At 41.9% G+C, this 14,401-nt stretch overlaps 1 protein-coding gene across 1 annotated transcript; it reads right to left on the reverse strand.

Moving 5' to 3' along the window:
- Positions 1 to 1,758: 1,758 nt before the first annotated feature.
- CGCA056_v003512 (Retrotransposon-derived protein PEG10) lies at positions 1,759 to 4,089 on the reverse strand (the record flags this gene model as incomplete). The annotated part of the gene is made up of 1 exon (XM_037318769.1): positions 1,759 to 4,089. One exon carries the CDS (start codon positions 4,087 to 4,089, stop codon positions 1,759 to 1,761), a length of 2,331 nt encoding a protein of 776 aa, XP_037183567.1.
- Positions 4,090 to 14,401: the final 10,312 nt, after the last annotated feature.

Genomic DNA, 14,401 nt, shown 5'->3' on the forward strand with positions numbered 1-14,401 from the left:
TGAAAGCTTCGATGATTGCCATGAGTTCCTTATCGTGAACTTGGTAGTTGAGTTCAGGTCCGTGGAGCTTGCGAGAAAAGAAGGTACACGGATGTAGTCGTCCTTCTGAATCCCGTTGGGATAATTGTGCTCCTATCGCGTAGTCGGATGCGTCGGGTTCTACTTCGAACTGTTTTGTTGGATCTGGAATGCTCAAGACGGGCTCGCTGGCGATGAGGCCCTTGATCTTCTGGAATGCTGTTCGTTGTGGTTCTTCCCATACAAAGGGCGTGTCTTTGCGGCTGAGGCTTGTGAGAGCTGCGTTGACCTTGCCATAATCTTTGATGAATTTGCGGTAGAAGTTGACGAAACCTAGAAATCCTTGGACTTCCTTGAGGTTGTTGGGTACCGGCCATTCCTTGATGGCTTTGACTTTGTTTTCTGACATACAGACTTTTCCAGGGGTGATAGTGAATCCGAGGTATTCCACCCTCTGTGTGTGGAATTCGCTTTTCTCAGGTTCAACTAATAGCTTGGCTTCTTGGAGGGCTTGTAAGACGTGGTGTACGTCCTCCTTATGTTTTTCAAGTGTTGATGAGAAGATGAGGATGTCGTCGAGATAGACTACTACGCAGATGTCGACGTATTTGCGTAAGACTTGGTTGATCATATTTTGGAAGGTTGCAGGGGCGTTGGTGAGGCCGAAGGGCATGACGAGGTACTCGAAATGTCCTTTTCGGGTTCTGAAAGCGGTCTTCCATTCCTCTCCTTGCTTCATTCTGATCAGGTTATAGGCTCCTTTGAGGTCGAGGGCCGTGAACCAGTTGGCTCCGTGAAGGAGTCGTCTCATTTCGTCGATGAGTGGTAGTGGGTAGCGGTTTTTGATCGTCATTTCGTTTAGCATGCGGTAGTCGACGCATAATCGTAGTTTTCCGTTTTTCTTGGGTACGAACAGGATTGGGCTTCCTGCTGGTGACGTTGAGGGTCTGATATATCCCTTCTTAAGATTTTCTTCAAGGTACTTATCTAGGGCTTCCATCTCTGTCTGGTTGAGTCCGTAGATTTTGTTGAAACGTGGTTCCTTCCCCTTTTTGAGGGGTATTTCGTGGTCGAAACTGGTGTGTTCGGGCAGTCCGGTTTCTAATTCGGCTGCAAAGAGTTTCTCATACACTCTATATTCTTCTGGGATAGACAGAAGTGGATCGTTCTTTTGTCCGAGATCCATCGTTGTCGGTGGTTGTGATACGGCTTCCTTTGCCTTGAGGTAACAGAGGTATCGTTTTGCTGTTCCTTGTCGTATTGATTCGTTTGAGGCCTGATTCTGACAGGGCTGCTCAGGGACTGAATCATCGTGGTCCCAATGGAGTTGGCCTTTGCTCCAATCTATCCGTGGGTTGCTTGTTCGTAGCCAGGGTAGTCCTAGCACTATGTCGTACGTTCCTAGATCGGCAATGTCGAATTGGATTCTTTCTTTTCGATTCAGGTAGCTCATCTCGAGGGGCGCAGTCTCATTATAGATGGTACCTCCTTCGTACTTGAATTCTTCTCCTTCTGCCGTGTGTAACTGATATGGTCGTTCTTTTCCTCCCCATCGTATTTCTAGCCTATTGATGGCTCGGGGGGCAATGAAGTTTGCTTCAGCTCCGCTGTCGATCAGCGCGAGTGTTATCTGCTGATTGATGGTAACTTCGAGTTCGATATTACCCTTATGTCCTTGTGACATTTGATGAATGGATCTTATGTCTGTTGCCTGTCGTGATCCGTCGTCGGTAGGCGAGTCTAGTTTTTTGACTGCTCTGGTTGTCCTGGGTAGGTGATTTGCTTTCCTTCTCGTCGTGCTTTTGCGAGGCTGTTTTCGCGGATCCTGACCTGTGGGGGTCTAGGTCCGTTCTTTGCGATTCTCCAGGTTCGTGCCTTTTCTTGGTAGTGGACTTGGCATTCGTCTTGTTGGCATTCGTCCCATTTCATGCTGTCGTCATGTTGACATCTCATGGGGAACTGAGGACTGGGTCTGAAGACTGCGAGGTTGTCTTCAAACAGTACCATAGTCCATCCGATCATGACGGAGGTCGAGTAGATCTCGTGGATAGGTTCGTCGTCATGTCTTCTGGGGTAGAATTGGTAGTCGTGCTTTTCTCCTATGTGTTCCTTGCATTTGTCGTGGAAGCACTGGGACCAGAAAAGGGTTCGGTGAAGCCGATGGTTGCTTCTTAGCGCGGGATGATCTTCCGTGTGTAGCTGAGGGGCGTAGCCTCGGTCTCGTTGGGCTGCTGAGGTGCCATAGAAGTGGCGTTGTTGCTTGTCTTGAAGCGTGTCGATTTCTTGGTATCTCAGAAGTTGCTTGGTTCTTCCTTCCTGGTCGTCGGGTTCTTCAGAGCTGGAGTCGTCCACACTGGGGGTGAACCCATAGGTGATTTCTGTCTGAGCGCGTTGTCGGGCAACGTCGCGAGGTTCATCCGAGTCATAGGAAGAGCTTTCTCCTTCTCCGAAAGTCCAGTTGTTGGTCATACTGAGGAGTTGTTGTTCCATCAGAGGATCGTGTTGGTGTTCTGGTTCTTCTTCTGATTCTTGTTGTTGGTATAGTCTTACTTGTCTGTCGTCTTCTTGCTGGATTAGCTCCATTTCCTTCTGGATTTGTTGTTTTTCGTGGTGGAGTTGTTGGCTAGTCATGCGGGAGGTGATTGGTTCTAGTCGCTGAATTCGTAGCATCTCGTTGAGTTGTTCAACTGGTTTTCTAGCCACTTTGCTGTTGCTGGAATGCATCATTGCCAGGGTCCTAGGGCGAGTGTCTGGGATGGTCATATCGTATCCAGACCGTCCAGGGTTGCTGTCCCTTGGGTAGTGTCCTGACATTTCTTTGTCTTCGAGGTGAATCCGGCAGTTGTCGTCGTAGCATCCGGTCCACGATTGGGATGCATGTGGGGCTTTTGCAATTGTGTTGACTTGTCGAGGTCGTTCTGCCACTGGTCTCCAGGGAAACTTCTTAGGCTGTCCGCAGTCTTTGGCGATATGGCCTTGCTTGTTGCAGTTGTAGCACTTGGGGTTCCAAGGTTTTTTGTTGTTGGGTTTGGTCATCATGCTGAGATCCATAGGTCCGCTGTGTTGTCCATAGGCGGTGCTCTGGCGGGTGTTATTCCAGTTGTTGCGGGGTCTGTTGTCGTTCCGCTGGTTGTTGAACTTCTGTTGAGGCTGCCATTGGTACTTGCGTCCTGAATTTGGGTTTTGTCGTTTCTCTCCTCGTTCCTTTCGTCGTTCATAGAGGCGATTATCAACCTTAATAGCATGTTCGACGTAGGCGAGGAAGCTAGGGGGTGTCTCTAGTTTGGCCATTTCGTCTTTGACCTCATCCTTAAGTCCTTGATAAAAGGCAAAAACTTTGCTTTCGTCGGTCATGTGGAGTCTTGCAGCTAATCGCCTAAACTCTGCGGCGTAGAGCGTAGCTGACTTGGTTTGTCGTAGGTGGGACAGGTCTCGCTCAGCCTGTCTTCGTTCATCGGGGTCAAGGAAGAGAGATTCTAGGGCCTTAACATAGCCCGTGAAGCTGAAGAAGATGTCCTTGACTTCTTGGCTGTATTTTTCGACAGGGTTGTCAAGCCATTCCTGTTGAAGGGGTTCGAACCAGGCAAGGGCTCGTCCCCGAAGGAAGGTGGCTGCGTGCACAACGCGTTCGGTGTCGTTCTGGAAGGTGTTTATGTGGAAGGCCTGGTAGGTTCGAACTTGTACCAGGTGTCCTTTGAGTTGTCCCGGGGTCCCATCGAAAGTGGAAGGCGTGTTGAGCTTGAGGCGTTCTCGTCCTTCGACTGGGGCGGATATGACGTTGGCGGCAGCTCGGAGAGTGGCGACTTCTTTCTCCAGATCCTGGTTCTTGCGGGCTTGTTCCTGGAGTTCGCTAAGGGCTGCGGCGTTCTGGTTGAATATTTCGCGCATTGCTTTGAAGTCGCTGTTGGTCTTGTCGAGCTGGCGCTTGAGTTCTTCGGTGTCGTCCTCGCTGTCTGAGTCGTCCTTCATCTTCTGGTCTCCTAGTTCTTGGGCTAGGTTTTGGGTGGCTCGTCCTCCTGAAGTGGACGAGGATCCCGGGGTAGGCGACTTGACAGAGGCGCGGGAAGACATTGTCGTTCGTTACTGTTAGTAGGAATCAATGGTCAACTTACTGAACAGGAGCAATCAAAGTGTTACGGTCAGCTATCCGACAGTAGGGTCTGCTAACAGAAGCTGGGGATTGATACGTTCTAACAGTACACGGGGTCGTGGTCGTAGGTCGTAGTTCGTAGGCTGTAGTAGATCGGGTCTTCAGAGGCTAAGGTGATCAGTCTTAGACTCAATAAGTGATTCGCAGTGAAGGTAAGCTGAGAGTATCCGTGAGGATAAATACTAAGTTGATTGCTGAAGAGCTATGGAAGTCTGACCATGAGCCAGGCTCAGGGTCATACTATATACAAGTCTAAGTAGTTTCTTTAAACTGAGGACCGATGTCTTCCGGGCGGTCCCCGGGTGTGGACCGCTTTCTTCATGTCGGTCCTAGATCAGGACCGCTTATCTCTCGTCGGTCCTTCTTATCGTCACGTGACTTGTACCATAGTTCTTCCGTCTCCGAGTGAGTCCCTGTTGTTCCCGTGATCCTGCAGTACAAATGTCTTATCCTAGCCGCCCGATGCCCAAGTGGGTCGGTCAACTGTTATCCACACATAACGGGTCGTAACAGATGAATACTAAGTTAATTACTAAAGAGCTATAGAAGTCTGACCATAAACCAGGCTTAAGGTTATACTATATATAAGTTTAATTCTGAACATATTCCTTTATACCTTAGGTTGATCTGGATTATTTTGATCTAAAATAATTATTTAGCCCCCAGCCGTGTTAGATCATATTGATCTAATATAATTATTATCTTATCATCATATAACCTAGACTATAGTTCTTCTGTTTCTAAGTGAGTCCCTATTATTCCTATAATCCTATAGTATAAATATCCTATTCTAGCTGCCTAATACCTAAATAGGTCAGTTATCTGTTATTCCTATATAATAGGTTATAATATTAGGTCCCCTCTCTAAAGGTCTTATCCTTAAGACCTAACATAAGTAGGTTGTTAGTCCTAGGTTAAGGTCCTATTAATTATGCTTCCTAATTTATCCATAATGCTAACACTATATTAGGTTGCATTTAGAAATCAGATTCTCATAAGACTTATTTGTTACGGTCAGCTATCCGACAGTAGGGTCTGCTAACAGAAGCTGGGGATTGATACGTTCTAACAGTACACTGGGTCGTGGTCGTAGGTCGTAGTTCGTAGGCTGTAGTAGATCGGTTCTTCAGAGGCTAAGGTGATCAGTCTTAGACTCAACAAGTGATTCGCAGTGAAGGTAAGCTGAGAGTATCCGTGAGGATGAATACTAAGTTGATTGCTGAAGAGCTATAGGAGTCTGACCATGAGCCAGGCTCAGGGTCATACTATATACAAGTCTAAGTAGTTTCTTTAAACTGAGGACTGATGTCTTCCGAGCGGTCCCCGGGTGTGGACCGCTTTCTTCATGTCGGTCCTAGATCAGGACCGCTTATCTCTCGTCGGTCCTTCTTATCGTCACGTGACCTGTACCATAGTTCTTCCGTCTCCGAGTGAGTCCCTGTTGTTCCTGTGATCCTGCAGTACAAATGTCTTATCCTAGCCGCCCGATGCCCAAGTGGGTCGGTCAACTGTTATCCATACATAACGGGTCGTAACATTATTATGCTTAGATTCAGCATAACTATAAGGCTCTTAGTGCTCTAGTTGATCACTATAGTTATAACGTAATACCTTATTCCCCTTATTTCCAGCATAACTAAGTATGCAAAATAGATCTCACCAACTTAAAGCGCTGTAGTGTTACGGTCAGCTATCCGACAGTAGGGTCTGCTAACAGAAGCTGGGGATTGATACGTTCTAACAGTACACTGGGTCGTGGTCGTAGGTCGTAGTTCGTAGGCTGTAGTAGATCGGTTCTTCAGAGGCCAAGGTGATCAGTCTTAGACTCAATAAGTGATTCGCAGTGAAGGTAAGCTGAGAGTATCCGTGAGGATGAATACTAAGTTGATTGCTGAAGAGCTATAGAAGTTTGACCATAAGCCAGGCTCAGGGTCATACTATATATAAGTCTAAGTAGTTTCTTTAAACTGAGGACTGATGTCTTCTGAGCGGTCCCTGGGTGTGGACCGCTTTCTTCATGTTGGTCCTAGATCAGGACCGCTTATCTCTCGTTAGTCCTTCTTATCGTCATGTGACCTGTACTATAGTTCTTCTGTCTCCGAGTGAGTCCCTGTTGTTCCTATGATCCTGCAGTATAAATGTCTTATCCTAGCCGCCTGATGCCTAAGTGGGTTGGTTAACTGTTATCTATATATAATGGGTCGTAATATCAGGTCCCCTCTCCAAAGGTCTTATCCTTAAGACCTAATATAAGTAGGTCGTTAGTCCTAGGTTGGGGATCTGCTAATTATGCTTCCTGATTTACTTATGATGCTGACACTATGTTAGGCTATATCTAAAAATCGAAAAAGAAATCAGTTGTTACTGCGCTTAAGGATTATAAGTGTAAAGCTTTAATTAAATATGTTAAGTCTTATTCTTTAGCTAGCGACATGCTTTATACCTGTTGTTTTCAAGCAAAGGTTCCTTGCCGTTTTGGTGAGAAATCATCTAGGTGTTATATACGCATCAAGGCGAAGAAGCCTTATGATGGCGTTCTGGTGGCTTCAACTCATATAGTGACTTCTGATCCTAATTTATCTGAGCGATAACTAACTGTGTTGTAGTGCAAAAGTTGAATAAGCAACAAAAGGAGTGGGATGAAAAAGAAGAGAAGGCTGGTGAGGAGCTGCTTACACTTCATCAGGAGTTTGCTCGTTTGCAGACTTAAATAGCAGAGGCTGCTAGCTGCTTAAGTTGTATTCGTAAGACGAGGAAGTTAGTGAGAGAGCGTCAGACTGAGGCTTTTGAGCGGGGAATATAGGAAATCGACGAGGAGGATAGTGTGCTTCTAGCGTTAGATGCTCATAAGAAGTAGGTTGTGAACAACCTTCAGGCTGCTGGGGTGCCTAACGATCCAGAGTGGCAAGAGTTTAGCTTTAGTCTGGACTTTGTTGATCTAGGCCTTTTAGTGTCTGATGCTGGTGGTGCTTCAGTGTTATCTTAGCTTGTTTCTGGTGTTCCTAGGCGAATAAATAGTTTTCCTTGTCGCAGTCGATCTGCTTCAATAGGTGGTTTGGTGAAGCGATATAGGTGCTTAATTTGCTTATATCTGGCGTTCTTCTGGACTAGTACAGCAGGTGTTGGTGTGACTTCTCATTCTTAATGTTGTTGCCAGTAGATCGTGAGTTCTTCTGCTGCGTTAGTGATATTTTTAGCTGGTTCCTATATGTTGTCTTTATGTCTATATCCTTTCTATTTAACGAGGTATTAATACCCTTCTGGTTCTTTGAGATAGTTGATAATTCGTTTGACTTCATATTCTGGTTTGTTATCTTTGACGATAATAATATTATTTGTCTGTGATCTACATAGTACTAGTTTGAGGAGTGAGATATAGAATACTAGGTGACACTTCATGGTTTCTAGGAGTCCTAGTTTATAGTTGACTAGTGAGATTACTTATGAAATTTTGAAAGGTCTGAGTTTTTTATAGTTAAGTTTGTCGTTTGGTCGCTTTGTTTTAATATTTCGCCATATGAGATAGGCGCTATCTCCCTCTTTCAAGGTTAGTCCCTCAATCCTTTGTTTGTTGCTGAATTTTGTCATTCTTTATCATACGAATTTAAGTTCTTTATGTGCGTTTTATTAGATATCCTTGATTTAGCGTATTGAGGCGACAGCTTTTACTGCAGCTAGGCCTGTTTGGGGTTCTCCATAGGCGGTTGGTTCAAATCCATAGTTGAGGTAGAAGGGGGATTCCTTAGTACTTTCTCCTACTGCGCTGTTATAGGCGAACTAGGCTATTAGTAGCAACACAACCTAATTATCTTAGTTGTAGTTAACGTAGGCGTGGAGATATGTTTCGAGGATTTAGTTGATTCGTTCTGTTTGTCCGTCGGTTTGCAGGTGGAATGCAGTGGATATTAATTATTTGATGCTGAGTTGTGATATGATTAACTTCCAGAATTTAGAAGTAAAGATCTTATCTCTGTCTGATATAATCTCTCTGGGCGTTCTGTGGTTGGTGATGATATATTTAAGAAATATGTAGGCATATTCTTTAGCGTTACTTGCTTCTTTGTATGGGATGAAGTAGGCGTACTTCGTGAGTCGGTCCATAATAATAAGAACGCTGTCAAAGTGTGTTCCTATAAGGGGTTCTCAAGACTTCAGTAATTTGACAATAAAGTTGAGGGATATGGATTGCTAGGTGGTTTGCAGCACAGGCAAGGGTTGTAGCATGCCGTACGGTTGATATTGAGCGGGTTTGCTTTTCAGGCAGACCTCACAATCCTTAATTGCTTTTGCCACTTGTTCTCTGGTGACCTTTTCTCTATATTGTTGTCGTAGTTGTTTCTAGGTTTTTGTGATTCCTTGGTGACCATATGCAGGGCGAGCATAAAACTCCATAATTGCTTCATCATCTAGTTCGTTAGGCGGGCTAGTACTAGATCGTCCAGCCATCATCAAAAGTTTGGTTGCTAGCATTAGATCTCTGTTGTTATTTCCTTTGAGAATCACCTAGGTTTCTTCAGGTACTAGGATGTTATAGTCTGGTCGTCAGCTAAGAGCGTCAGCTCTGCTATTGTCTGATCCTTTGCGATAGATGATTTGGAAGTTGAATTCTGATAGGAATTCTGACTATCTAATCTGTCGTTTATTCAACACTTTTGAAGTTGTGAAGTGTGAAAGGTTCTTATGGTCTGAATACATAAGTACTTCGTGTGTGGTTCCTGAGAGCTTAGGTCTCTATTCCTTAAAGGCTTCGATGATTGCCATGAGTTCCTTATTGTGAATCTGATAGTTGAGTTCAGGTCTGTGGAGCTTGCGAGAAAAGAAGGCATATAGGTGTAGTCGTCCTTCTGAATCTTGTTGAGATAATTATGCTCCTATCGCATAGTCGGATGCGTTAGGTTCTACCTCGAACTGTTTTGTTAGATCTGGAATGCTTAAGACAGGCTTGCTGGCGATAAGGTCCTTGATCTTCTGGAATGCTGTTTGTTATGGTTCTTCCTATATAAAGGGCGTGTCTTTGCGGCTAAGGCTTGTGAGAGCTGCGTTAATCTTACTATAGTCTTTGATGAATTTGCAGTAGAAGTTAATAAAACCTAGAAATCCTTAGACTTCCTTGAGGTTGTTAGGTACCAGCTATTCCTTGATAGCTTTGACTTTGTTTTCTGACATATAGACTTTTCTAGGGGTGATAGTGAAGCTGAGGTATTCCACCCTCTGTGTGTGGAATTCGCTTTTCTCAGGTTTAACTAATAGCTTAGCTTCTTAGAGGGCTTATAAGACGTGGTGTATATCCTCTTTATGTTTTTCAAGTGTTAATAAGAAGATGAGGATGTTATTAAGATAGACTACTACGCAGATGTCGACATATTTGCATAAGACTTAGTTGATCATATTTTGGAATGTTGCAGGGGCGTTGGTGAGGCCGAAAGGCATGACGAGGTACTCGAAATATCCTTTTCGTGTTCTGAAAGCGGTCTTCTATTCTTCTCCTTGCTTCATTCTGATCAGGTTATAGGCTCCTTTGAGGTTGAGGGCTGTGAACCAGTTAGCTCTGTGAAGGAGTCGTCTCATCTTATCGATAAGTGGTAGTGGGTAGCAGTTCTTAATTGTCATTTCGTTTAGCATGTGGTAGTCAACATATAATCATAGTTTTCTATTCTTTTTAGGTATAAATAGGATTAGGCTTCCTGCTGGTGATATTAAGGGTCTGATATATCCCTTCTTAAGGTTTTCTTCAAGGTACTTATCTAGGGCTTCTATCTCTGTCTAGTTGAGTCTGTAGATTTTGTTGAAGCGTGGTTCCTTCCCTTTTTTGAGGGGTATTTTGTGGTTGAAACTGGTGTGTTCAGGCAGTCTGGTTTCTAATTCAGCTGCAAAGATTTCTCATACACTCTATACTCTTCTGGGATAGACAGAAGTAGATCGTTCTTCTGTTTGAGATCTATCGTTATCGGTGGTTATGATATAGCTTCTTTTGCCTTGAGGTAACAGAGGTATCGTTTTGCTGTTCCTTGTCGTATTGATTCGTTTGAGGCCTGATTCTGACAGGGCTGCTCAGGGACTGAATTATCGTGGTCCTAATGGAGTTAGCCTTTGCTCTAATCTATCTGTGGGTTGCTTATTTATAGCCAGGGTAGTCCTAGCACTATGTTATATGTTCCTAGATCGGCAATATCGAATTAGATTCTTTCTTTTCGATTCAGGTAGCTCATCTCAAGGGGCGCAGTCTCATTATAGATGGTACCTCCTTTGTACTTGAATTCTTCTCCTTCTGCTGTGTGTAACTGATATGGTTGTTCTTTTCCTCCCCATCGTATTTCTAGCCTATTGATGGCTTGGGGGGCAATAAAGTTTGCTTCGGCTCTGCTGTCGATCAGCATAAGTGTTGTCTGCTGATTGATAGTAACTTTGAGTTTGATATTACCCTTATATCCTTATGACATTTGGTGAATAGATCTTATGTTTGTTGCCTGTTGTGATCTATCGTTAGTAGGTGAGTCTAGTTTTTTAACTCTTCTAAATATCCTGGGTAGGTGATTTGCTTTCCTTCTCGTTATGCCTTTATAAGGCTGTTTTCGCAGATCTTAATCTATAGAGGTCTTGGTCTGTTCTTTATGACTCTCTATGCGCATGCTTTCTCTTAGTAGTATATGTTACGAGCGGGTCAGGGCAACCAACTGTGGCACAAAGCAAAAGCTTCGATAATGACAAATCCGTTGTCATTGTCCCCTGTTCTGCACTATATAGTTACGAGCCTACAGTGACCAACTGCAGCGGTCGTAACAGTATACTTAGCACTCATCTTATTAGCATTCATCCCACTTCATGTTGTTATTATGTTGACATCTTATAGGAAACTGAGGGCTAGGTCTGAAGACTATGAGGTTATCTTCAAACAGTACTATAGTCCATCTAATTATAGCAGATATTAAGTAAATCTTATGGATAAGCTTATTATTATGTTTTCTAAGGTAGAATTAGTAATTACGCTTTTCTTCTATATATTCTTTATATCTATTATAGAAACACTAGGGCTAGAAGAAGGTTTAGTGAAGTTAGTGGTTGCTTCTCAGCATAGGGTGGTCTTCTATATATAGCTGAGGGGTATAGTCCTAATCTTATTAATTTGCTAAGATGCTATAAAAGTAGCGTTATTACTTATCTTAAAGTATATTAACTTCTTAGTACTTTAGGAGTTACTTAATTCTGTCTTCCTAGGTATTAGGTTCCTCTTTTAAGCTAGAGTTATCCACACTAAGGGTGAACCTATAGGTGATCTCTATTTGAGCATATTATCAGGCAATATCGCAAGGTTCATCTAAGTTATAAAGTAAGCTTTCGCTTTCTCCAAAAGTCTAGTTACTAGTTATACTGAGGAGTTATTGTTCTGTCAGGGGATTATGCTAGTGTTCTGGTTCTTCCTCTGATTCTTATTCGCATAGATATATTTATTAGGCATCTTCTCACTAGATCAGTTCTATTTCTTTCTAGATTTATTATTCTTTATAGCAGAAGTGTTAGTTAATTATATATAAGGTGATTAGCTCTAATTGCTAGATTTATAGTATTTTGTTTAGTTATTCTCTAGGTTTTCTTTAAACCTTGCTGTTACTAGTGTGCATTATTACTAGGGTTCTTAGGTGAGTATCTAGAGCGGACATATTATATCTAGATCATCTAGGGTTGCTATCCCTTAGGTAGTATCCTAATATTTCTTTATCTTTAAGGTGAATCTAGCAGTTATTATCATAACATCTAGTCTAGGACTAAGATATATAGAGCTTTTGCGATAGTGTTGACTTATTAGGGTTGCTTAGCTACTAGCTTCTAGGGAAGCTTTTTGGGTTATCTGCAGTCTTTGGCGATATAGCCTTACTTGTTGCAGTTGTAGCACTTGGGGTTCTAAGGCTTCTTGTTGTTAGGTTTAGTTATCATGCTGAGATCTATAGGTCTGCTGTGTTATCTATAAGCAGTGCTTTATTAATTATTGTTCTAGTTGCTGTGGGGTCTGTTATTGTTCTGCTGGTGGTTGAATTTCTGCTGGGGCTGCTATTAGTATTTATGTCTAGAGTTTAGCCCTTGTTGCTTTTCGCCTTTTTCCTTATAGCGTTCAAAAAGCTGATTATTGATTTTGATAGTAAGGTTGGCGTACTGAAGGAAGTCTTTAGGGTGGTTGATCTTAATGATCTCATCTTTAACTTCATCTTTAAGTCCTTAATAGAACATAAAGATCTTAGTTTCTTTAGTAAGGTTAAGTTAGATGCTAAGCTGTTAGAACATAGCAGCATACTCCTTAGTAGACTTAGTTTGTTGTAGCTGCGCTAGTTCCCTTTCTGCTTATTGTTTCTCGTCAGGGTCTTAGAAGAGAGAGCGTATGGCGTCTTTAAATCCTTGAAAGCTGCTGTAGATATTATAGGTCTCAGTAGAGCACTCGTCTAGTGTTTCACACTTAAGAAATTCTTCTTAAATAGGTTTGAACCACTTAAGGGCTCTTCTGCAAAGGTAGGTAGCTATATAAACCACTTTCTCAGTTTAACTAGTGAAGTTACTATAGTAGAAGTTCTAGTAGTTCTTAACTTAGATTAAAAATGACTTAAGTTATCTGGGGGTGCTGTTATAGGTGATTAGGGCGTTAAGCTTAAGTTTCTGCCATCCTCTAATAGGGGTAGTGATAATATTAGCAGCAGCTTGGAGGGTGTTAAGTTCTTCCTAGAGTTCTTAAACCTTCTTGAGGTTAGCATCTCCTCTGATATCCTTCTTAAGTTTCTTATAAGCTTATCTAGCGTTCTGGAGTTATTTGTTAAGGCTGTTTATGGCCTGCTTGCTTTTATTAATGAAAGTTTATATTTCCTTAGATTTGGCGTCCTGTTTCTAGATGATGTGTTAGAGTTTTTTATAACCTTCTTTAGTGAAGGAGCCTTCTCTATTAGAGTTATACTTAAGGTCTAATATATTATAGTCTTTAACGCTAATAAGTTCTTACGCTAGACTCTAAGGCTAGTTGCATAAGGAAGATGAAGATCCTAAGGTAGGGGACTTAGCTGAAGCGTGAGAAGATATGCTTATCGTTTTACTGTTAGTAGGTGTTAATAGTTAACTTACTGAACAAGAGCAATCAAAGTGTTACAGTCAGCTATCCAATAGTAAGGTCTGCTAATAGAAGCTGGGGATTAATATATTATAACAGTATACTAGGGATATAGTCTGGTTGTAGATTGTAGGCTAGTAGTAGATTAGTCTTTAGAGGCTAAGGTGATTAGTTTTAGGCTTAATAAGTAATTTATAGTGAAGGTAAGCTGAGAGTATCTATGAGGATAAATATTAAGTTAATTTCTGAAAAGCTATAGAAGTCTGACTATAAGCTAGGCTTAAGGTTATACTATATATAAGTCTAATTCTGAACATATTCCTTTACACCTTAGGTTGATCTGGATCATTCCGATCCAGAATGATCGTTTAGCCCCTAAGATGTGTTGGATCATATTGATCCAATATGATTGTTATCTTATCGTCATGTGACTTGGACTATAGTTCTTCTGTTACTGACTGAGTCCCTATTATTCCTATAATCCTATAGTAAAAATATCCTATTCTAGCTGCCTGATGCCTAAGTGGGTTGGTTATCTGTTATTCCTGCATAATGGGTCGTAATGAAACTACTTCTAATTCAATATAGTAATAAATAAACTGTATAAAAACCTTTTTAAAACTCTCTTAACTTACTATTAATATCTTCACTATATTAATAATAATAGCTAACTATAAGAAAAATTTTAATATTACGAAATTAAACTTCTTATTATAAAAGCTTTTAATAATACTAAATATAGTAAAAACTTTCTAACTAAGTTAAAACTAACTAAAGAGGAAAATAATAATACTTTAGAAATATTTTAAGTTACTAAAAGTAATATAACTTTAGTTACTTATTACTTCATTAAGAAATAAAGATAGTATTATTTACTATAGTATTTAACTTACTATACTTATAAGTTAGCTAATAATTAAAGCCTAGGAAAAAGATCACTAAGTTGATAAGTATAGGGGGCAAAATTAACTTAATTGCACTTGCAGCAGCGCTGGCTACACTCGTGACCCCAAGCCGCCAGTCAAGCCCCAGCCAGGAACTTCGTACGAGTATAGCCATATGACCGATTTCGGCTTTGCAGCTTTCGACCCCATCTTCTGGCTTCATCATAGTAACGTCGACCGTCAGCTTGCAATCTACCAGAAACT

Source organism: Colletotrichum aenigma (assembly GCF_013390185.1).
Source record: "Colletotrichum aenigma strain Cg56 chromosome Unknown KSG_Cg56_contig02, whole genome shotgun sequence".
NCBI lineage: Eukaryota > Fungi > Ascomycota > Sordariomycetes > Glomerellales > Glomerellaceae > Colletotrichum > Colletotrichum aenigma.